Genomic DNA, 21,740 nt, shown 5'->3' on the forward strand with positions numbered 1-21,740 from the left:
TCCTGGCTGCACCACTTCTGATCCAGCTCCCTGCTAATGCACTTGGGAAAGTAGCTGAAGATGATCCAAATCCTTGGGCCCCTGGAATCATCTGGGAGACCCAGAAGAAGCTTCTAGCTTTGGCTTAACCCAGCCCCGGCCATTACAGCCATCTGGGGAATGAACCAACAGATGGAAGATCTCGCTCTCATTCGCTCCCCTTTTCTTTCTGCATTTCTGCCTTTCAAATAAAAAAAAACTTTAAAAAAACAAAAAAAAGGGACATATTAATGGTTTTTCACTCCCAAACTTTTTTTTTTTTTTTGACAGGCAGAGTGGACAGTGAGAGAGACAGACAGAAAGGTCTTCCTTTGCCGTTGGTTCACCCTCCAATGGCCACCGCGGCCAGCGCATCTCGCTGATCCGAAGCCAGGAGCCAGATGCTTATCCTGGACTCCCATGGGGTGCAGGGCGCAAGCACTTGGGCCATCCTCCACTGCACTCCCGGGCCACAGCAGAGAGCTGGCCTGGAAGGGGGCAACCAGGACAGAATCCGGCACCCCGACCGGGACTAGAACCAGTGTGCTGGCGCTGCAAGGCAGAGGATTAGCCTGTTGAGCCACGGTGCTGGCCCCAAACTTCTACTTCTAATTGCTTCCCCTTTACACAATGGCGATTCCACAGAAAAGCTAATAAATCTATTTCTTATGCTAGATCTTAAATTCACTGAAGGAAAACTTTAAGCTCATTAAACTTTTGACTCAAAAGAATTCGGCTGGCAATGCTAATTGTGAAAGTGACTAGAAGGGTCCACACCTGGCAAAACAGAATGGGAGAGAGGCTATCCAACTCATCAACCAGCACAAGGTTTTTGAGTGGTCTTGGCTGAAAAAAGAAGGTGTCTCCTTCTTCCAGAGGCATAGCAGAAGAAAACTCCGGTTCTTCATCATCATCTCCAAGATGCGCAATTTGATATAAGTAACTGAGGAGAAGCAGAGAGAGACTTTTGTTAAAACATACTGTGAAGATAATGTATGACAACAACATAATGCTGGTGCTATTTGATGATATATATATGTATATTTAAATATTTATCTATTTACTTGAAAGTCAGTTACACAGAGAGAGGAGAGGCAGAGAGAGAGAGAGAGAGAGAGAGACAGAGAGGTCTTCCATCCACTGGTTCACTCCCCAGATGACCACAACAGCTGGAGCTGTGCCAATGTGAAGCAAGGAGCCAGGAGCTAGGAGCTTTTTCCAGGTCTCCAATGTGGGTGCAGGGGTCCAAGCACGTAGGCCATATTCTACTGCTTTCTCAGGCCATAGCAAAGAGCTGGGTCAGAAGTGGAGCAGCTAGGACTCGAACCGGTGGCCATATGTGATGCTGGCTCTGCAAGTGGCAACTTTAAACGCCATGCCACCGACCTGGCCTCAGCTATTTAATTATGTTAAGAAATAGCTGTTAGGGGCTAACGTTGTGGTGCAACAGATTAAGCAGCCACTTGCAATGCCAGCATCCCATTTGAGCACTGGATCAACCTGTGCTGCTAATGCACCTAGGAAAGCATATGAGGCCCTACATTCATGTGGGAAAACTGGAGAGTCTAGGCTCCTGGTTTAGGCCTAGACCAGGACTAGCTCCAGCCACTGTGGCCATCTGGAGAATGAACCAGCAGATAGAAGATTCTTTCTCTGCATCTCCCTCTTTTTATAATTCTTTCAGATAAATGAATAATCTTCAAAAAAGAAATTAGTTGTTTTATGAATTGATAATTGAGATTTGTTTCAAAACAATTCAAGGATTTTTGGGAAATGTGATATAAGTAAAACAAGGCTGATCATGGACTATGCATTACTGAAGATAGATGACAGATTTATTATTCCTCTCTCTCTTGTTAGAAAATTTCCAAAACAGACAAAAAGTACAATCTTAAATGAAAAATAAGACTCAACGAGAAAATTTTGACAAATTTATCTGACAATGCATATATAAAATTTTGACAGTATGCTGTCATCCTCTATAAAAATTACATATAAGTATTAAAATGTAAAAATACTATTACAGGGGCTGACACTGTGGTGTAGTAAGTTATGCAACCCTGTGGTGCTGGTATCATATATGGGTACCAGTTCAACTCTTGGCTGCTCCATTTCCAATTCAGCACCCTGCTGAAGTGCCTGGGAAACCACTGGAATATGGCCCAGGTCCTTGGGCCCCTGCACCCATGTGGGAGAGCCAGAAGGGACTCCTAGCTTCAGATTGGCCCAGCTACGGCTGTTGCAGCCATTTGGGTAGTAAACCAGCAGACTGAAGATCTTTCCCTCTCTCTCTTTCAAATAAATAAATAAATCTGGAGGAAAAAAAAAAACAGCACATACAGCAAAATGACAAGGTGATTAACCTGGGAAATTAGGATTATGAGTAATTTGCTCTTTTATCCATTTTCTAAAAATTACTACATTACCAGAATTCTTTTTTTTTTTTTTTTTTTTTTGACAGGCAGAGTGAACAGTGAGAGAGAGAGACAGGTCTTCCTTTGCCATTGGTTCACCCTCCAATGGCCACTGCACCACGCTGATCCGAAGCCAGGAGCCAGGTGCTTCTCCTGGTCTCCCATGGGGTGCAGGAGCAGAGAACGGGCCTGGAAAAGGGGCAAGCGGGACAGAATCCGGCGCCCCAACCGGCACTAGAACCTGGTGTGCCAGCACCGCAGGCACCGGCCCAGAATTCTTAAAAATAAGAATTTCTACAATACCAGTATTTACTAAATGCTCACAGTACTAAAGTGCTTAGTGTGTGGCATATGTACTCTTATTAAATACCCAAAAAGCCCAATAAGGTGAACACTATTACTAAACCTACATGATAAATAAGAAGCCTGAGGAATACTTCTGGAAAACCATCAAGATTCTCATGTACACTGGTATAAACATGACAGCATACTGCCTGGCTTATCATCTATACTGCCACCCCATAATACTTCCATTATTAAAAGGAACATAGAGGGGCCGGCGCTATGGCGCAGCGGGTTAACACCCTGGCCTGAAAAGCCGGCATCCCATATGGGCGCCGGTTCTAGTCCCGGCTGCTCCTCTTCTGATCCAGCTCTCTGCTGTGGCCTGGAAGAGCGGTGGAGGATGGCCCAAGTCCTTGGGCCCCTGCACCCATGCAGGAGACCTGGAGGAAGCTCCTGGCTTCAGACTGGTGCAGCTCCGGCCGTTGTGGCCAATTGGGGAGTGAACCATTGGATGGAAGACCTCTCTCTCTCTGCTTCTCCTCTCTCTGTATAACTCTGACTTTTAAGTAAATAAATAAATCTTAAAAAAAAAAAAAAAAAAGGAACATAGAAAATTGTATTGTATTAGCACACTTAGCCTAGCAGTTAGGACAACCATGTCTCATGTGCATTACTTAGGTTTGACACCTCACTCGGGCCCAACTCTGGCTTCCTACAAATGCAGATCCCAGAAGGCAACTGTAATAGCTCAAGTAACTGGGTTCCTGCCATCAACATAGGAGACCTAAATTGTGTTTCAGCTCCTGATTACATCCCTCACATCCCCTCAGCCTTTAAGGAGTAAAAATCAACACTTAGGAGCTATCACTCTCTCTACGTCTCAAATAAAAATGCTAGGGCCAGCACTATGGTATAGAGCAAGTTAAGCTGTGACACTGACATATCATATGATGAGAGCCATCTGGAGTCCCAGCCAATAAACTGAGGTGGCTTCCTGTTTATGCACTGAGAAAGCAGCCAAAAATGGCCCAAGTGCTTGGGCCCCTGCACTCGGAAGCTCCTGGCCCATGACCTTGGTCTGGCCCAGTTCCAGTGGCCATTGCAGCCATTTGTGGGGGATGGAAGATCTCTCTGTAAATCTGCCTTTCAAATAAAGTAAGTCCATCTTTAAAAAAAAAAAAAACACTGAATGTGTGAAAAGTGTAACCAGGTATTAACCAGGAAAAGGAAAAACAAAAGGAACAGCAGGGACAAAATCAATGCAAAGGATTAAAAGGCATCTTTGAGAGTGAGAGAACTGGAGACAAGGCAGAAAAGGCACAGACTCCAAGACAATATCTTCATTTAAATCATGAGGAAACCGAGCATCAGATCACCAAATAGGTTCACGTATACCTCAGCAGACACTGTCAAGCTATCCACGTTATCACATATAAAGAACCTGAAGTCTCTGAATTCAAATTGAAGCTGGAATTCAGATTTCCATTTGGCAATCAAGCCATTAAAAATTTTAACACAGGTACAGGAAAAATTATTTCACCAGGGATGTCTCATACATCTGATAAAGGCTGACTTCTACAAGAAAGACAAAGAAATGACCCAGTCTGCATTAGCATCACAAAAAAGGGAAACTGAAATAAAAAAACAGAATTTGGTTCAAACTGGTAGGATATCAAAAAAAGGGGGGAGGCCGGTGCTCAACAGGTTAATCCTCCACCTTGCGGTGCCAGCACACCAGGTTCTAGTCCCGGTTGGGGCGCCGGATTCTATCCCGGTTGCCCCTCTTCCAGGCCAGCTCTCTGCTATGGCCCAGGAAGGCAGTGGAGGATGGCCCAAGTCCTTGGGTCCTGCACCCCATGGGAGACCAGGAGAAGCACCTGGCTCCAAGCTTCAGATCAGCGTGATGCGCTGGCCGCAGCGGCCATTGGAGGGTGAACCGACGGCAAAAGGAAGACCTTTCTCTCTGTCTCTCTCTATCCACTCTGCCTGTCAAAAAAAAAGGGGGGGGGGGATTTTTACAATTCAGTTGCTAGAATTGGCTCATCATTAACAGATATACTGAATTTGGGAGGGTTGGTGATGTGGGTTGGGCAGCTGTGGGTACTAAGAACTTCCAATTGTACAAATACATGTGTGCCAGTTAATAAGAAGCAGCTCAATAAATATTTATTCAATGAAATGTACAGCCAAAAGCACTGTTAAAGATAACTGTGCAGATACAGAAGTACTGAAAGAAGCTACTGAAGGAAGACAACAGAACAGAGTTAAGGTGGAAAAGAAGGCAAAACTTGGGGGGGGGGGGGAATATTCCTGTGAAAAGCTCCCCAGCCTGCCTGCTAACCTTTACAATAACCAGGATAAATTAGGATAGCAAAGGGATTACTTACTGGTTTCCAAATTCTGATGCTACAAAAAGGAAGCCTGTTTTAAGCACACACATAGCTGCAGCAACAGGGACAGTATCAAAATACTTGAGCCGTATCTCAGTTACCTGGAATGAAAACATTTAGGTAAATAAAGCTACACTACAGAGGGAAGCCCAATATCACAGACCAAGAAGCAAGTAACATACTGTACTTAAATATCTAACTAAGGGCCAAGCAAACTACAAGCCATAGGTTAGCCATGCTTATGTGTAATTTACTGTCCACGGATGCTTTTGAACTATAAAGGTACAGGTGAATAGGTAAGATACAGACCACAACACAAAACCAGCAAATATTTACTAGCTGGACTTTGTTTAAAAAGCTTGCTAATTTAGCCAGCGCCGTGGCTCAACAGGCTAATCCTCCGCCTAGCTGTGCCGGCACACCGGGTTCTAGTCCTGGTCGGGGTGCCAGATTCTGTCCCGGTTGCCCCTCTTCCAGGCCAGCTCTCTGCTGTGGCCCAGGAGTGCAGTGGAGGATGGCCCAAGTGCTTGGGCCCTGCACCCCATGGGAGACCAGGAGAAGCACCTGGCTCCTGCCATCGGATCAGCGCGGTGCACCAGCCGCAGCACACCAGCCGCAGCGGCCATTGGAGGGTGAACCAACGGCAAAAAGGAAGACCTTTCTCTCTGTCTCTCACTGTCCACTCTGCCTGTCAAAAAAAAAAAAAAAAGCTTGCTGGCTGGCGCCGTGGCTCAATAGGCTAATCCTCCGCCTATCGGCGCCGGCACACCGGGTTCTAGTCCCGGTCTGGGCACCGATCCTGTCCCGGTTGCCCCTCTTCCAGGCCAGCTCTCTGCTGTGGCCAGGGAGTGCAGTGGAGGATGGCCCAAGTGCTTCGGCCCTGCACCCCATGGGAGACCAGGAGAAGCACCTGGCTCCTGTCATCGGATCAGCGCGGTGCGCCTGCAGCAGCGCGCCCACCTCGGCGGCCATTGGAGGGTGAAACAACGGCAAAAAGGAAGACCTTTCTCTCTCTCTTTCTCTCACTGTCCACTCTGCCTGTCAAAAAAAAAAAGCTTGCTAATTCATGTGGCTGGCATCATGGCAGTGAGTGAAGCTGCCACCTCCAACAACGGCATCCCATATGGGTACCAGTTCAAGTCCCAGATGCTCTATTTTCAATCCAGCTTCCTGCCAATGCCCCTGGGACAGCAGTGGAAAATGACCTAAGTGCTCAGGCCAGATCTCAGGAAGATCTGGAAGAAGCTCCTGGCTCCTTTGGCATGATCCAGCCCTGGCTGTTGCAACCATTTGGGGAGTGAACCAGCAGATGGAAAATCGCATTCTATCTCTCTGATTCTCCCTCTCTCTGTAGCTCTTTCAAATAATAAATAAACCTTTAAAAATAAAAGCTTGCTAATCCATGATTTAAGCAGCAAAGAAATTGCCCAATTGTTTATAGAGCTCCTCTATATGATGAAAGAAGGAACATTCCATGTATATTATCAGTTTTCACCAGACTTGGGAGGCTCTTATTTATACCAATTACTACCATTTGAAAATAATCACTGGGGGACCAGTGTTGTCATGTAGCAGGTTAAGAAGCTGCCCAGGATGACCACATCCCATAAGGCTACACTCACTTTCAATTCAGCTCCCTGCTAATGTGCCTAAGAAGGCAGCAAAAGATGGCTCAAATGCTTGGTCATTGCGACCCCAGACTGAGTTCTAGGCTGCTGGCTTTGGCTTAGACAAGCCCTGGTTGTTGCAGGCATTTGGCGAGTGAACCAGTGAATGGAATTTCTCTGTTGGCTCTGTGTTCCAAATAAGTAAATACATGGATTTTTCACAAAAAAAGTAGCATTACCCAGTCTTGTTATCATTACATAAGAGTACTAGACAAAAGGTCCATTAAACAGAGAGAAAAACCTATATTGATATATCAATCCCAAAGACAATCACTTTCTAAAGCACTGTAATTTCTGTATTTTTACCTTGTATTTAATTGTTCTGTCAATCTCATCTCTGAAAGTAGTAACGAAAAAGTTGGTTTGTATAACAGCTTTGTAAACCTTAAATGCATATACATTTTTTTTCTTTTTTATCTGAATGAGCAACAGATAACGTCCCATCCACCAGTTCGCTCTCCACATAGCTACAACAGTCCAGACTGGGTTAGGTCAAAGCCAGGAGCCAGGAACTGAGTTTGGGTCTCCCACAGGTGGATGGCAAGGGCCTCCCAGGGCACACAAAGCAGGAAGCTGGATCATAAGCAGAGGCAGGATTTGTAGGCATCCCAAGTAGCAGCTGAACCTGCTGTGCCAAAATACTCAACTCACAGAGTTGTTTTCTTGTTGTTCACAGATTGTGCAACCTCAGTCAGTGCTCATAGCCTACAGGTAACAAAGCTAGGCAATGGTTTAAAGCTGCTGTTTACTCTGGCATGGGTACACTATGAAAGGCCCACTGAGAAGAGCCCACCATAAATCCATTACCATGCTCCACATACATTTCTTTTTTTCTATTTATTTACTGGATAGGCAGAATTGCAGAGAAAGAGAAAGAGAGAGGTCTTCCATCCACTGGTTCACTCTCCAGATGATGGCGATGGCCAGAGCTAGGCCAATCCAAAGCCAGGACCCGGGAGCTTCTTCTGGGCCTTCCACATAGGTACAGGGGCCCAAAGACTTGGGCCATCTTCCACTGCTCTCCCAGGCCATAGCAACTAGTTGGATTGGAAGTGGAGCAGCTGGGACTTGAACCTATGCCCACCTAGGATGCAGGCACTGTAGGCAGTGGTTTTACCCACTAAGCCACAGCGTCAGCCCCTTCATATACATTTCTAAACCATCTTAGTGAGAACCCAGCATGGTAGCACAACAGCTAGGCCACTGCCTCTACCGCTGGTGTTCCACTCAAGAACGCCAGTTCAGTTCCAACTATTGCACTTCCAATCTAGCTCTCTGCTAATGTGCCTGGGAACCAGTGGGTGACAGTTCAAGTATCTGAGTTCCTGCCAACCACACAGGAGACACAGATGCAGTTCCTGCCTACTGGCTTCAGCCAAACCCAGTCCTGACTTTTGTAGCCATTTGAGGAGTAAACCAGAGGACGGATGATATCTCCTTCTCTTTTCCTGATGCTCTGCCTTTCAAATAAATCAATCTTAAATAAGGTCATGAAAATTAAAAATGGAAAAATTTAAGCACAACACACACACTCTGCACTGTTCCCCACTTTATCTATGGTCTACTCACCATATCTTCATCTGTTTCCAAAGTGATCTTGAAGATATCACCCTGCTCAGTTTGGGCCAAAAAGAAGAACATCGATTTGGTCTTATGGGTGGCAGAGCAGACAAAAATCATTCCTCTTTCAGGGTCATCCAGGTCATTCTAGGAAAGTTAAATTGTAGACAATCAACATCTTAGAAGGACTACTTTCCTATTTCTGATATGCAGCACCTTACCAATAGGAGATATAAAGGACACCCAAAGCCCAGAGTCTAGATCAAAGCGATAAAACAATGGCTAAAAATTCTTACCTGCTACAACATTACAAATTCTGGGTAACCAAATGAGTCACAATTCTATTCTACAGCCTGATCAGACCAGTAAGGCAGAAACTATCTCCAGAGGAAAATGTCAGAGAAGAGACATGAAATTTAAATTGTCATCATTTCAGGCTATGAATAAAACACTCAACATGTCACCTTACCATCCAAGCTCCACATCAATTTCCTTGATTCCAAAATGCACCCCTTTAGACATGATTTTGGATTAAAGAAAGTTTCTAATACTTTTTATTTCTGTGAGTTAGCCCTTCATGAAGTCTGACCTGTCCCAAAGCCAAGTACCAGCTACAGTTAGATGTACAATAAATTGTCCAAACAATTTATCAAGAATTTAACTTTCCAAATTTCTTTTCAAGTTTTCTACAACTGATACAATTTTATTCAAATATCATATACTAAATCACCTAAAGAAGTCCTAAAAGGTTTAATCCCAGGAACAATATTAAAAAGCAGCCAACTCACAGTAAGAGCAGAGATTTTATTAATTGATTCAGGGGGAAAAGTCAATACCAAAACCTCTGGGTGAAAAAATGTTAGGGAAAAGAAGGTTTATAAGTCTCAAAGGTCACAGATGAAGCTCTGGCTCCCAGCCTCAGCCTAGCTCAGCCCTAACCCATGTGGACACATCGAGAATGAACCAAAGGATGGAAGACTGTCTCTCCCCCTCTAACTCTACCTTTCAAATGAATCAGTAAAATTTTAGAGCCCTGAGGAGAGTTATAGATGGAGGTTTGTTTATCCCTTGCCATACAAAATGATTCCCTGGTTATGACTCTAAAATGCAAGGAGTTGAATGCAGAAGTACATCAGGGGGCCGCCTGCAGTGCTGGCATCCCATATGGGCGCCAATTCGAGACCTGGCCACTCCACTTCCGATCCAGCTCTCTGCTATGGCCTGGGAAAGCAGTAGAATATGGCCTACATGCTTGGGCCCTTGCACCCACATGGGAGACCTGGAAGAAGCTCCTGGCTCTGGATTGGTGCAGCTCCAGCTGTTGCTGCCAATTGAAAGGCAATGGAAGACCCTCCCCGCTCTGCCTCTGCCTTTGCCTCTCTGTAACTCTGCTTTTCAAATAAATAAGTAAATCTCTAAAAAAGTACACAGGAAGGACATCATGGGTCAAAACACTGCAGATTGTATGTGTTACCTAATGGAAGAGATAAAAACATTTACAAAAACAATTCTCTTGGGGCCAGCATTGTAGCACAGCAGATTAAGCCACGGTCTGCTCCACTTCTGATCCAGCTTCTTGCAATGTGCCTGGGAAAGCAGCAGAGGATGGTCCAAGAGCTTGGCCACAGCAGGTTAAAGCCCTGGCCCGATGGGGCCAGCGCCATGGCTCACTTGGTTAATCCTCCGCCTGTGGTGCCAGCATCCCATATGGGTGCCGGGTTCTAGTCCCAGTTGCTCCTCTTCTAGTCCAGCTCTCTGCTGTGGCCTGTGAAGGCAGTGGAGGATGGCCCAAGTGCTTGGGCCCTGCACCTGCATGGGAGACCAGGAGGAAGCACCTGGCTCCTGGCTTCAGATCAGCGTGGCACGCTGGCCATGGCAACCATTTGTGGGGTGAACCAACGGAAGGATGACTTTTCTCTCTGTCTCTCTAACTCTGCCTGTCAAAAAAAAAAAAAAAAAAAAAAAAAAAAAAAAAAGCCCTGGACCAAAGCGCAGGCATCCTGTATGGGCACTGATTCTAGTCCAAGCTGCTCCTCTTCCCATCCAGCTCTCTGCTATGGCCTGGAAAAGCAGTAGAAGATGGCCCAAATCCTTGAGTCCCTGCACACACGTGGGAGACCCGCAGAAAGCTCCTGGCTTCGGACTAGCGTAGCTTCAGCTGTTGCGGCCATTTGGAGAGTGAACCAGAGGATGGAAGACCTCTATCTATGCCTCTGCCTCTCTGTAACTCTGCCTTTCAAATACATAAATAGGGCCGGCGCCGCGGCTCAATAGGCTAATCCTCCGCCTAGTGGCACCGGCACACCGGGTTCTAGTCCCGGTCGGGGCACCGGATTCTGTTCCGGTTGTCCCTCTTCCAGGCCAGCTCTCTGCTGTGGCCCGGGAGTGCAGTGGAGGATGGCCCAAGTTCTTGGGCCCTGCACCCCATGGGAGACCAGGATAGGCACCTGGCTCCTGCCATCGGATCAGTGCGGTGCGCCAGCCGCAGCGCGCCAGCCGCGGCGGCCATTGGAGGGTAAACCAACAGCAAAGGAAGACCTTTCTCTCTGTCTCTCTCTCTCTGTCCACTCTGCCTGTTTAAAAAAAAAAAAAAATCAAATACATAAATACATAATAAAATTTTTTAAAAATGGTATTATCAAGGTTGTACATCATTTTAAAAAAATACATTATGAGAAAGGTAAAAGTAGTATATTACTAACTGGTAAACCTAAGTGAAGGGGGGTTAATTCACTACCCTATTGCTTTGAAATTTTAAATTGGAATGTTTCAAAATAAAATGCTAGAAAAATAAGCAAAAAAACAAGACAAATATATCATAAATAACAATCTCCTACAACTTTGCCTGGTTTCTCCAAACCAGAAGCCTTTTAGGAATCTCAAGTTAATAGCTGTCCACAGCTCCTCTGAAAAGAAAACTGCTGCTTTTTAATTCCTTTTCTCAGTCTTTTGCTTTTACTAAGACATGTACCAGCTTTATTAAAAGTAACGTTTACAACCACTTGGGACACCCACCTTCCTTAACAGAGTGCCTGTTTGAGTCCTACCTACTCCACAACTGCCAGCTGACATGCGTGGAAAGTGACATAAGTGGCTTAAGTCCTTGGATTTCTGCCACCTTTGTGGGGACACCATAACAGACATCCAGTCTGCTGGTTTTGACCAGGCCCAGTATTGGCTATTGTGGGCATACGGAAAGTGAACCAGCTGATTTATAATCTCTCTCTCTGTCACTCTGCCTTTCAAATCAGTAAATAAAATAGAAACACACACATATACAAAGAAACTAAAACTTGATTAAGAGATTACACTGTAATCACAAAAACAAAATCCATTTCACAAACACAAACATCTCTCCTCTATGGAAAACAAAAATCTTACCCGTCTCCTAGGAATTGGACATCGGATATCAGGCTGATCACCAAAGTTCTTGTAGGTGATATAGTTTTCAGAGCAAATCAGTACTCCACTTGGACCATCTGACCCTCCTGGAACTGTGAAAAAAAAAAAAAATTCACCAGTGGTGACTTAACATAACAATAAATGATTGGCTTTTTTTTACAGGTAGAGTTAGTGAGAGAGAGACAAAGAGAAAGGTCTTCCTTCCGTTGGTTCACTCCCCTAATGGCTGTTAGGGTCAGCACGCTGCACCGATCCGAAGCCAGGAGCCATTTGCTTCCTCCCGGTCTCCCATGCAGGTGGCATGGCCCAAGCACTTGGGCCATCCTCCACTGCCCTCCCGGGCCACAGCAGGGAACTAAACTGGAAGAGGAGCAACCGGGTCTAGTACCAGGCGTCCCAACCAGAACTAGAACCCAGGGTGCCAGCAGCGTAGGCGGAGGATTAGCCAAGCAAGCCACGGCGCCGGCCAAATGATTGGCTTAACTCCTGTCCAGCACAACTTTTTCTTAAAGATTTATATATTTATTTTCAAAGTCAGAGTTACAGAGACAGAGAAACAGGGAAAGGCCTTCCACCTACTAGCTTACTACCCAGATGGCCACGGCTGAGCCAGACCAAAGCCAGGAGCCAGGAGCTTCATCCAGGTCTCCTTTATGATTCTCTGTTGCCTTCACAGGTGTTATTAGCAAGGAGCTGGATCTGAAGTGGAGCAGCCAGGACTCAAAGGGGCACCCATATGAGATGCCGGCATCACAGGTGTTGGCTTAACCCACCACACCACAACACCAACCTCAAATCCAGCACAACTTGATGAAGGTAGTGTGCCTAAAGCTGAGAAACATTCCAAGTGTTTCTTATCCCTGGTGTCCATGTTACATAAGAATGGAACACTAAATTTATATGGAAAATTTGACTAACTTCAGACTGAATCTATCTATCTAGCCCCAAAACTCAGTTCTCAACTTAAGACCTAATAAACAATCTTCTCCTGGACATATCACAAATACTTGTAAAATGCAGGGTAATCATAAACAAATTCAAGTTCCTTGACAAACCTATTCCATATCCCAGGTTTTTTCCTGGAAGAATACTACCATAGATCAATAGACTAAACCAGAAACCTGGGTGTCATCCTTCAATTCTTTTCTATTCCACAGCTTGATTATTTTACCTCCTTAGCAGTTCTCATGCTGTCAGCAACTCTTGGTTTAGTGAGTATCCTGACCAGTCTTGGGCTTCTGTCTTAATTTCCACCATCCCATTACCAAAATATAAGCAAGGGTTAACTTTATTCCCTTCTTTAAACTCCTTTAGTAGCTACTACCCCACCACTATTGCTATCCCAGCCCTTTAATTCTAATAATTCAATGAGCCTCCAATTCCTTGAATGATCTATCTTCATTATTTATTTGGACCTTTGTGCATACTACAAGAGAAAACATCCCTCTCCCAATCTCCCTGAACCCAGCTAAAGCTAATCAATCCTTGGGTCTCATCTTACAAGAGTACTTCTTCAGAGAACTTTCTCTAAAAGAATCACTTCCTTTCCCTAGCTGAGTTTCCTTCCTTGCTGAGTTTCCTTCCTTCCTTCCTTCCTTCCTTTCTTCCTTCCTCCCTCCCTCCCTCCCATTTACCCATCTACCCATCTACCCACCCACCTACCCACCTACCCACCTACCTACCTACCTACCTTCCTAATTTCAGTACTGGGTGGGATCTCTGCTAATTTTTTAGTTATTTGTCTGTATTTACCACTAGACTCAATCTTTCAGAGGGAGGTACCATATCTAATTTTCCTCCACTACAATCGCTAGATCCAGTAGACTGACAGCACACACTGACTGTAAACAGACATATATTGAGTATAAACAACCAGTTTGTTAAAATTGTTAACCAATTTGTTAAAGAGGAAAGCCTCTATATATGAAAGGTACAGTAATACGTTATAGCAAGTAACAAAATGAGTAATTTATTTTAATATTCATTTGCTTTATGTATTAATGAATAACATCTGTGATTCAATATGGAGACAAGTGCTGTATTCTTTCTCATCAAAATTTTCCCCAAGAAGGCATATTTGGTTTTACTTATCAAGTAGAACTATTTCAAAACAGAATTTTATCACTCTTCCCAAAGCCTGTGGAAATATAGATGACCACAGACATAACTGTTCTGCACTACAGCATGATGAAAAAAATATTTCCTTTTTATTCATTTATTAATGCAGAAAGACATGGAAGGAGACTGAGACAACACAGATCTCCTATCCACTGTTCCACTCCCTGAAAGTCTACAACAACAAGGGTTGAATCAGTCTGGAGGCCAAAATTCAATTCAGGTCTCCTACAAGGGTGGAAAGGTCCCAAGCACTTGAGCTATCTATCACCTGCCTCCTAGGTATTTATCAGCTAAAAGCTGGAATCAGGAGATATTCACACTCAGGACCTCCTACGTAGAATATAGGCACCCCAAAAGATTTCCTAACTACTGTGTCAAATGACCATCCCTATACTGACTTAAAAAAAAAAAATTGGGACCAACACTGTAGCAGAGGTTAAACCACAGCCTACAGCGCCAGCATGCTGTATTAGTCACCAGTTCAAGTCTCAGCTGTTCACTTCCAATTCAGCTCTTTGCTACAGCCTAGGACAGCAGTGGGACATGGCTCAAGTGCTGGGGTCCCCGAAACCACATAGGAGATACAGAAGAAACTCAGGGCTCCTGGCTTCAGCTCAGCCCAGCTCCGAGCATTGCAGGCATTTCAGGAAGTGACCAGCAGATGGAAGACCTCTCTATTTGTAACTCTGCCTTTCAAATAAATAAATCTTTAAAAAAAAAAAGATGGAGCCAGCACTGTACTAGGCTAATCCTCCATCTGTGGCACCGACATCCCACAAAGGCATCAGTTTGTGTCCCGGCTGCTCCACTTCTGATCCAGCTCTCTGCTATGGCCTGGGAAAGCAGTGGAAGATGGCCCAAGTGCTTGGGTCCCTGCACAGGTATATAGAGAGAAGGCCTCCATCCACTGGTTCACTCTCTAAATGGCCACAAAGGCCAGGGCTAGGCCAGGCCAAAGTCAGGAGCAGGAGGAGCTTCTTCCACGTTTCCCACATTGGTGCCGGGACCCAAACACTTGGGCCATCTTTTGTTGCTTTCCCAGGTGTATAAGCAGGGAGCTGGATGGGAAGTGGAGCAGCCGAGGTTCAAACCAGGACTCACATGGAATACTGGTGTTGCAGGCAACAGCTTAACCTGCTCCACCACACCACAGGCCTTCTTATACTGATTTTTTCTAACAGTGTATCATCTCTGACGTTACAAAAGTCCTACTTTGCTATGTCACATTTAAAAATATCATACATAAGTTTATGAATTTTTTATCCATAACCCTATTTATTAACTAGCCTGTCAATTTTTATTAGTGTCTTTCCCCAAAGTCACCTTAGACCCATAAAGTACTATAGTAGCTTTTATTATTTTTATTATCCCTGGAGAAGTTTGTTTTAAAAACCAACATCTGGGGCCAGCATAGCCCCATATGTGGCGTAGCGGGTAAAGCAGTGACAGCATCCCATGTGGCGCCGGTTCAAGTCCCAGTTGCTCCACTTTTGATCCAGCTCTCTGCTATGGCCTGGGAAAGCAGTGGAAGATAGCTGAAGTCCCTGAGCCCTGCACTGGCATGGGAGACCCAGAGGAAGCTCCTGGCTTCGGATCGGCGCAGGTCCTGCCGCTGCAGCCAATTGGGGAGTGAACCAGCAGATGGAAGATCCTGCTTTCTCTCTCTCTGCCTCTCCTTCTCTCTCTCTTTCAAGTAGATAAATAAATCTTTTTTTTTTAAAAAAGCAATACATATCCTTCACACAGTAATAAAAACGTCCCTAACATTCCTGATCCTCCAATCTTTTGGAAAACAAATTTTTGACTAGTACTCTAAAAAGGTACAGAGCTGCTCTGAGAGGAGTACCTGTAATAAGGAAGTTGCCATGTTCTTCCAAAGGTTCACTGTATTTTCGGACCACATGATTTAAACCAAGGTCTAGCTCATAGAAAGTTAATGTCTGCTGGGTATTAGCAGCTGCTTCTCCTGTTGGATCATTGTCTGCTTCCTGTACAGGAGCACAGTAGCACAAAGACTGTTCAGTATAAAAGAATTTTTAGATCTGAAAGAACAACAGAACTCATTCATTTTTACAAACAAGGAAACAAGATGCCCATAGAAGCCAAATGGTTTGACAAAGTTCATGCTACTGTATAAAGGCAGAGCTAAAACAAATACCCCGATCTCCCATTCTGGATCCAGTAATCCCTCTACTAGAGGATACAGCCTTTCTTTCAAGGAAAAGAATGGCAAGCTGTCTTCCCCTGTGAAAAAATACTCCAAACACAGCTTCATCTTTTTCACACAGTTTCTCTCAGTAAGCTTGTTTCTACAAGGAAACTGTTTAAATCAGAACCAAGGTTATTACATATAATCCATCAACCTGTGAAGCATTTCAAATAATTTCAGTAAGATATTCTGAATATGTAGAAGTTCTGTAAGCAAGATAGATTTAAGATATACACAATGGAAAAAAATATCTTGGGAAAATACAGAAGTGACTGGAAGAAATCCAAAGAAGAAAAAGGAAAGTCATGGTCCCCATTACCTCATAGTCCATTTCCAGACAAGCAAACATTGGGTTTTCAAATCCCACATCTACTCCAACCACATGATATACTAAAGTGTTCGCTTTGTGGGCCTCCAAGGGAGATGAAATGGTAAGACGGGCTGCAGCATCTCTGTTCAAAATATACACCAATTTCTGTTTCTCAATAGCACCTACAGTTGGAAGAGACAAAACATACAAGATTTCCAGATAACAAGAAGAGATACTTAGATACTAGTTTCACAAGATTTTCTTGGAAAAGAAAAAAAGGGATGGGGGGGGTCACTATTCCTATGAACAGCCAGCACTAATTGAAGCATATTAACTCAAAATTCTGCTATCATTACAGCAGATAATAGCTTCATTTTTGCTATATCTCCCTAACTCCTCAAAAAATTTTAATGTGTCCTGGATTTAAGTCTACAGGAAAATTAAGCAGTAATTCATAAAATTGCCAGCTTTTCTTTTTAATTAGATCTAGTCATCTAAGCCTTGCTTATAGAAGGTTGTCTTCTAGAAGCCTGATCAGATACACAGAATTTTCTTCAAGAATTTATCAGAGAAGAGACATGAATGTGAATCATCACTTCAGACTAATGAAAACAACCATATTCACCATCTAACAGTGTAAGATCATTTCATTATAGTTTTTTCACTATTAAACAACTGAAAAACATCTATTCTCATCTCGATAAGAAGTAGGAAAGGCACATTAAGACCTTCCCCTGGGGCCAGTGCCGTGGTGCAGCTGGTTAAGACACAGCCTACAGTGCCAGCATCCCACATGGGCACCAATCTAAGTCCAAGCTATTCCAATTCCAATCTAGCTCCCCACTAGTATGCCTAGGAAAGCAGCAGAAAAAGGCCCAGGCTCCTCACCCATGCAGAAGAGCCAGAAGAAGCTGCTGGTTCCTAGCTTCTGCCTGGTCTAGCCCCAGTCATTGCAGCCATTTGAGAAGTGAACCAGTAGATGGAAGATATCTCTCTGTAACTCTGCCTTTCAAATAAATATGTAAATCTTACTCCCCCCACCAAAAAAAAACCACTCCTCTGTTTTGAAAGAGGTTTTTTTTAAAAAAAACTTTAAATCAGAATAAATCCAAATATGATGCCAAAATCTTATCCATGTTAAGTGATGCAATGCCACAGTACCAAGATGATAGCACTGTTATCCTAAACTCAGTATTTACAACAATCAAAAATGCAGTCAACAGAGAAAGTAGAGCAAGTCACTCACTAATCATAACGGCTCGCCCTTTGGGATCCACAGCTAAGAACTGGCCAGGTACGATGCGGCGGCACCCACTCTTGCCAAAGGTTTCTTGATGAATTTTCTCAAACATATTCTTAGACGGCTGGTATTCCAAGATAACAATCCGACCTGAGTCACTGCCAACTACAATGTAGTCTTTGGTACCACCTGTAAGCCTAAAGGCCATGAGCGATCGGATAACACCAAACACTTCCACAGTGAGAAGAGTGTGTACTTTGCCAGTATTGGGATCTGGACGAAGCAGCTCCAAGATCTTCCCACGGGAAACAACAATTTCCTGTTGTTTGGTTCCTAACAAAAAACAAAGATCATCAACAACTAGAACTACTAAAAAATTAACCTGAATATTAAAATGCCACTAAAGAATAATAATTCTGTGACTTGGGAGGCCAATGTTCTAAATTTACTCCCTTGAAAATGTACTTTACCCAGAACTAAAATTATCTTACAAAGCTGCTATCAAACAAAGTTTTATGGGCAGGAACTGTGGCACATCAGGGTAAGCCTTGAGTTGAAATGTCCTCATTACACATCAAAGTGCCTGGCATTGAGCACTGCCTATACTTCCAAGACAGCTTCCTACCAGTGCATCCTCAGAGGCAACAGATGATGATCCTAATACCTGAGTTCCAGTTCCTAATACCTGAGTCTCCATGTGGGAGACCTGGAGAGAATTCCTGGCTCATAGTTTTAGCCTGGTCCAGCCTGGGCTGTTGTGGGCCATTCTAAAGTTAACCAGCAGGTGGCTGGCGCCACAGCTCACCAGGCTAATCCTCTACCTGCGGCACCACTACCAGGTTCTAGTCCCGGTTGGGGTGCCAGATTCTGTCCCGGGAGAGAAGTGGAGGATGGCCCAAGTGCTTGGGCCCTGCACCCGCATGGGAGACCAGGAAGAAGCACCTGGCTCCTGGCTTCGGATCGGCGCAGCATGCCGACCACAGCAGCCATTTGGGGGGTGAACCAATGGAAGGAAGACCTTTCTCTCTGTCTCTAACTCTGCCTGTCAAAAAAAAAAAAAGAAAGAAAGAGGCCGGTGCCGTGGCTTAACAGGCTAATCCTCTGCCTTGCGGCGCCGGCACACCAGGTTCTAGTCCCGGTTGGGGCGCCGGATTCTATCCCGGTTGCCCCTCTTCCAGGCCAGCTCTCTGCTATGGCCTGGGAAGGCAGTGGAGGATGGCCCAAGTCCTTGGGCCCTGCACCTGCATGGGAGACCAGGAGAAGCACCTGGCTCCTGGCTTCGGATCAGCGCGATGCGCCGGCCGCAGCGGCCACTGGAGGGTGAACCAATGGCAAAAAGGAAGACCTTTCTCTCTGTCTCTTTCTCACTATCCACTCTGCCTGTCAAAAATATAAATAAATAAAAAATTTTTAAAAAGAAAGAAAGTAGCAGGCAAAATATATCTTTCTCTCTCTCATTCTGCCTGTCAAGCAGTAAGTAAATAAGTAAGTTTTTTAAAGTTTTTAAAAAATTGTCACAGGGCCAGCAACTACAGTCCCAGCATCCCATATGGGTGCTAGTTCATGTCCCCGCTGTTCAACTTCTCTGGCTCTTGTCCTGGCTCCTAGCTTCAGACCAGCGCAGCTCTGGCTGTTGTGGCCAACTGGGAGGTGAACCAGCAGATGGAAGACCTCTCTCTCTCTCTCTCTCTCTCTCTCTCTCTGCTTCTCCTTCTCTCTTTGTATAACTTTTTCAAATAAATAACTAAATATTTTTAAAATGTATTTATAAAAAAAAAAGAAAGATCAAATACTCCAAAGTGCTCTGTGCTCTGGAAACTAAATCATTATATATGTTGTAATGTTCACTAACAGGGAAGAAAAAAACTTCTCGGGCTGGCGGTGTATGCAACAGGTTCAGCTGCTGCCTGTGACACCAGCATCCCATAAGCGCCAGCCAGAGTCCTGGTTGCTCCACTTTCAATCGTTTTCTGCCTATGGCCTAGGCAGGCAACAAAAGATAGCCCAAGGGCTTAGGCCCCTGCCACTCACATGGAAGACCCAGAAGAAGCTTCTGGCTTCAGACTGGCCAGCCCTGGCCATTGTGGCCAGCCATCTGGAGAGTGAACAAGCAGATGGAAGACTGTTATCTCTCTCTCTTTCTCTACCTCTTTCATATAAAATAAATAAATCTTTAAACCAAAGAAAAAACACACAAAATCTTACAACCTGGGCTTAATTTGTCCAAAAATAACCTTCACCACTTCAGTTCACTATGTATGGCACAAAATGGTGAACAAACAGCAAATGATCTGTTTATACACAAGCAGCAACACATACATAAACTGCACTATCCCATCCCTCATTATATAAAAGTTCTATCTCCTCAAGCACCAAACCAATGTCCAACTTTCTTTATTTTTTTTTTTTTTAAAGATTCATTTTCTTTGTTTGAACGTCAGAGTTACAGAGAGAAGGAGAGGCAGAGAGGTCTTCCATCTGCTGGTTCACTCTCCAACTGGCCACAATAACGGAAGCTGCGTCAATCTGAAGCCAGGAGATTCCTCCGGGTCTTCCCACACAGGTGCAAGAGCCCAAGAACTTGGGCCAGCTTCCACTGCTTTCCCAGGCCATAGCAAAGAGCTGGATCGGAAGTGGAGCAGCCAGGACATAAAATGGTGCCCATATAGGAATGCCAGAACTGCAGGAGGCAGGTTCACCCACTACACCACAGAGTTGGACCCTTATCCAACTTCTTTGAAAATATACTCATACCCAGGGCCAGTGCTGTTGCTTGGTGGGTAAAGCCACCACCTAAAGTGCTGGTATCCCATTTGGGCGCCAGTTCAAGTCTCTGCTGCTCCTCTTCTGATTCAGCTCTCTGCTGTGGCCTGGGAGGGCAGTGGAAGACAGCCCAAGTCCTTGGACCCTTGCACCAGCATGGGAGACCCAGAAGAAGCTCCTGGCTTCAGATCAGCGCAGCTCCGGCCATTATAGCAAATTGGGGAGTGAACCAGTGGAAGGAGGACCTCCCTCTCTGCCTCTCCTTTCTCTGTGTAACTCTTTCAAATAAATAAATCTTTTAAAAATATACATACTTACACCCTCCCTGATAATCTGACAACACTTTTAGATGTTCTTTTTATCCAAACTGATGTCAAACTCAAAATCATTGATTATATCTTTCATATCTTGTTATGCTTCATATGAAAAAGCATAACCTGGCACCAAGTAGGTAACAAAGAAATGCACGGCTCTGGTAATGATCATTACACTCGAGCTAGGAAAACGCACTGAAAAAATAAGTTACAGATAACGAGCCTCAATGTAACATAAAATTTTACATATTACAAGTGAAATTTCGATTGTTCATATTTAACAGGTTATCTTGTAAATTTCCTCCACCAAGAGATAAGCAAGCTATGTATTAATTCAGAACTTACCAGAGAAGTTGCCATGAATGGCAAAGCTAATGCCAGTGGCTCGCTGCAAGGTCAAGTTATACAGGAACATGGTGGTGGCAAAACTGTGCTACCCAGAACACTAGGTCTTGGTTATGCCGATAGTACTAAGTTAAGCTAAGAGGACAGAAAAACAGGAAAAAAATAAATTAAAAAAAATCACAGGCAAATTGTTATTTTAACAGACAATTCTACAAGTAAACTTCAGTTCTAGGCAACAAAGCAAGGCCAATCAAGGAAAAATATATTTACAATGCAAAGTGCTTCCTATGTCAGGCACCATGCAATAGACTTTGTCTAATCTCACAAAAATCCTTTAAGTATACAGCTTTCTACTCATTTTATAGATAAGGGAATTGGGGATCCGAAGTTAAATCAACTCCGAAGGTAACAAAACCAGTGAACTGCTAGGAGCTGGGACATACACCATTAAGTAACACTGTCTATTTATCATTTTGTCACCAAAACTGAGGCCTATATTTATTTTCATTTGAATGGGTTATATATACATATGGTTCCAAATTTAAAAGCAGGGCAAAAGGTTCCCTCTAACTCATTCCTGAGCTATGCAGTTCTTCCTGGAGGAATACATATTACCAAGCTATTTGCTATCCTTTCAGGTATTTTTTTAATAAATAAGTAACAACATATATTCACACCATGTTTTATCTTCCTTTTTAATCAAAA

The 21,740-nt window shown here is 44.1% G+C and overlaps 1 protein-coding gene and 3 non-coding genes across 5 annotated transcripts in view; all 4 read right to left on the reverse strand.

The window, feature by feature from the left end:
• The window catches only part of SF3B3 (splicing factor 3b subunit 3), a 58,426-nt gene that overhangs the window by 34,512 nt on the left and 2,174 nt on the right, over positions 1 to 21,740 (reverse strand). For both annotated transcript variants that reach the window (XM_062177956.1, XM_062177957.1), the window contains 8 exons: positions 21,036 to 21,170; positions 17,620 to 17,946; positions 16,383 to 16,555; positions 15,701 to 15,842; positions 11,716 to 11,828; positions 8,344 to 8,481; positions 5,105 to 5,208; positions 796 to 961 (listed from right to left, as the gene is read on the reverse strand). In XM_062177956.1, coding sequence (XP_062033940.1) covers positions 796 to 961; positions 5,105 to 5,208; positions 8,344 to 8,481; positions 11,716 to 11,828; positions 15,701 to 15,842; positions 16,383 to 16,555; positions 17,620 to 17,946; positions 21,036 to 21,105 — 1,233 coding nt within the window. In that variant the 5' untranslated portion in view covers positions 21,106 to 21,170. The remainder of the gene's footprint in view (positions 1 to 795; positions 962 to 5,104; positions 5,209 to 8,343; positions 8,482 to 11,715; positions 11,829 to 15,700; positions 15,843 to 16,382; positions 16,556 to 17,619; positions 17,947 to 21,035; positions 21,171 to 21,740) is intronic.
• On the reverse strand, positions 7,450 to 7,586 carry LOC133748962 (small nucleolar RNA SNORA42/SNORA80 family). Its single transcript, XR_009864555.1, has one exon. It is a non-coding gene; the product is annotated as a small nucleolar RNA SNORA42/SNORA80 family (small nucleolar RNA).
• Positions 8,684 to 8,774, reverse strand: LOC133748918 (small nucleolar RNA SNORD111). Its single transcript, XR_009864524.1, has one exon. It is a non-coding gene; the product is annotated as a small nucleolar RNA SNORD111 (small nucleolar RNA).
• On the reverse strand, positions 16,900 to 16,978 carry LOC133748919 (small nucleolar RNA SNORD111). The gene has a single exon (XR_009864525.1). It is a non-coding gene; the product is annotated as a small nucleolar RNA SNORD111 (small nucleolar RNA).

This window comes from Lepus europaeus, chromosome 19 (assembly GCF_033115175.1).
Source record: "Lepus europaeus isolate LE1 chromosome 19, mLepTim1.pri, whole genome shotgun sequence".
In the NCBI taxonomy this organism is placed as follows: Eukaryota; Metazoa; Chordata; class Mammalia; order Lagomorpha; family Leporidae; genus Lepus; species Lepus europaeus.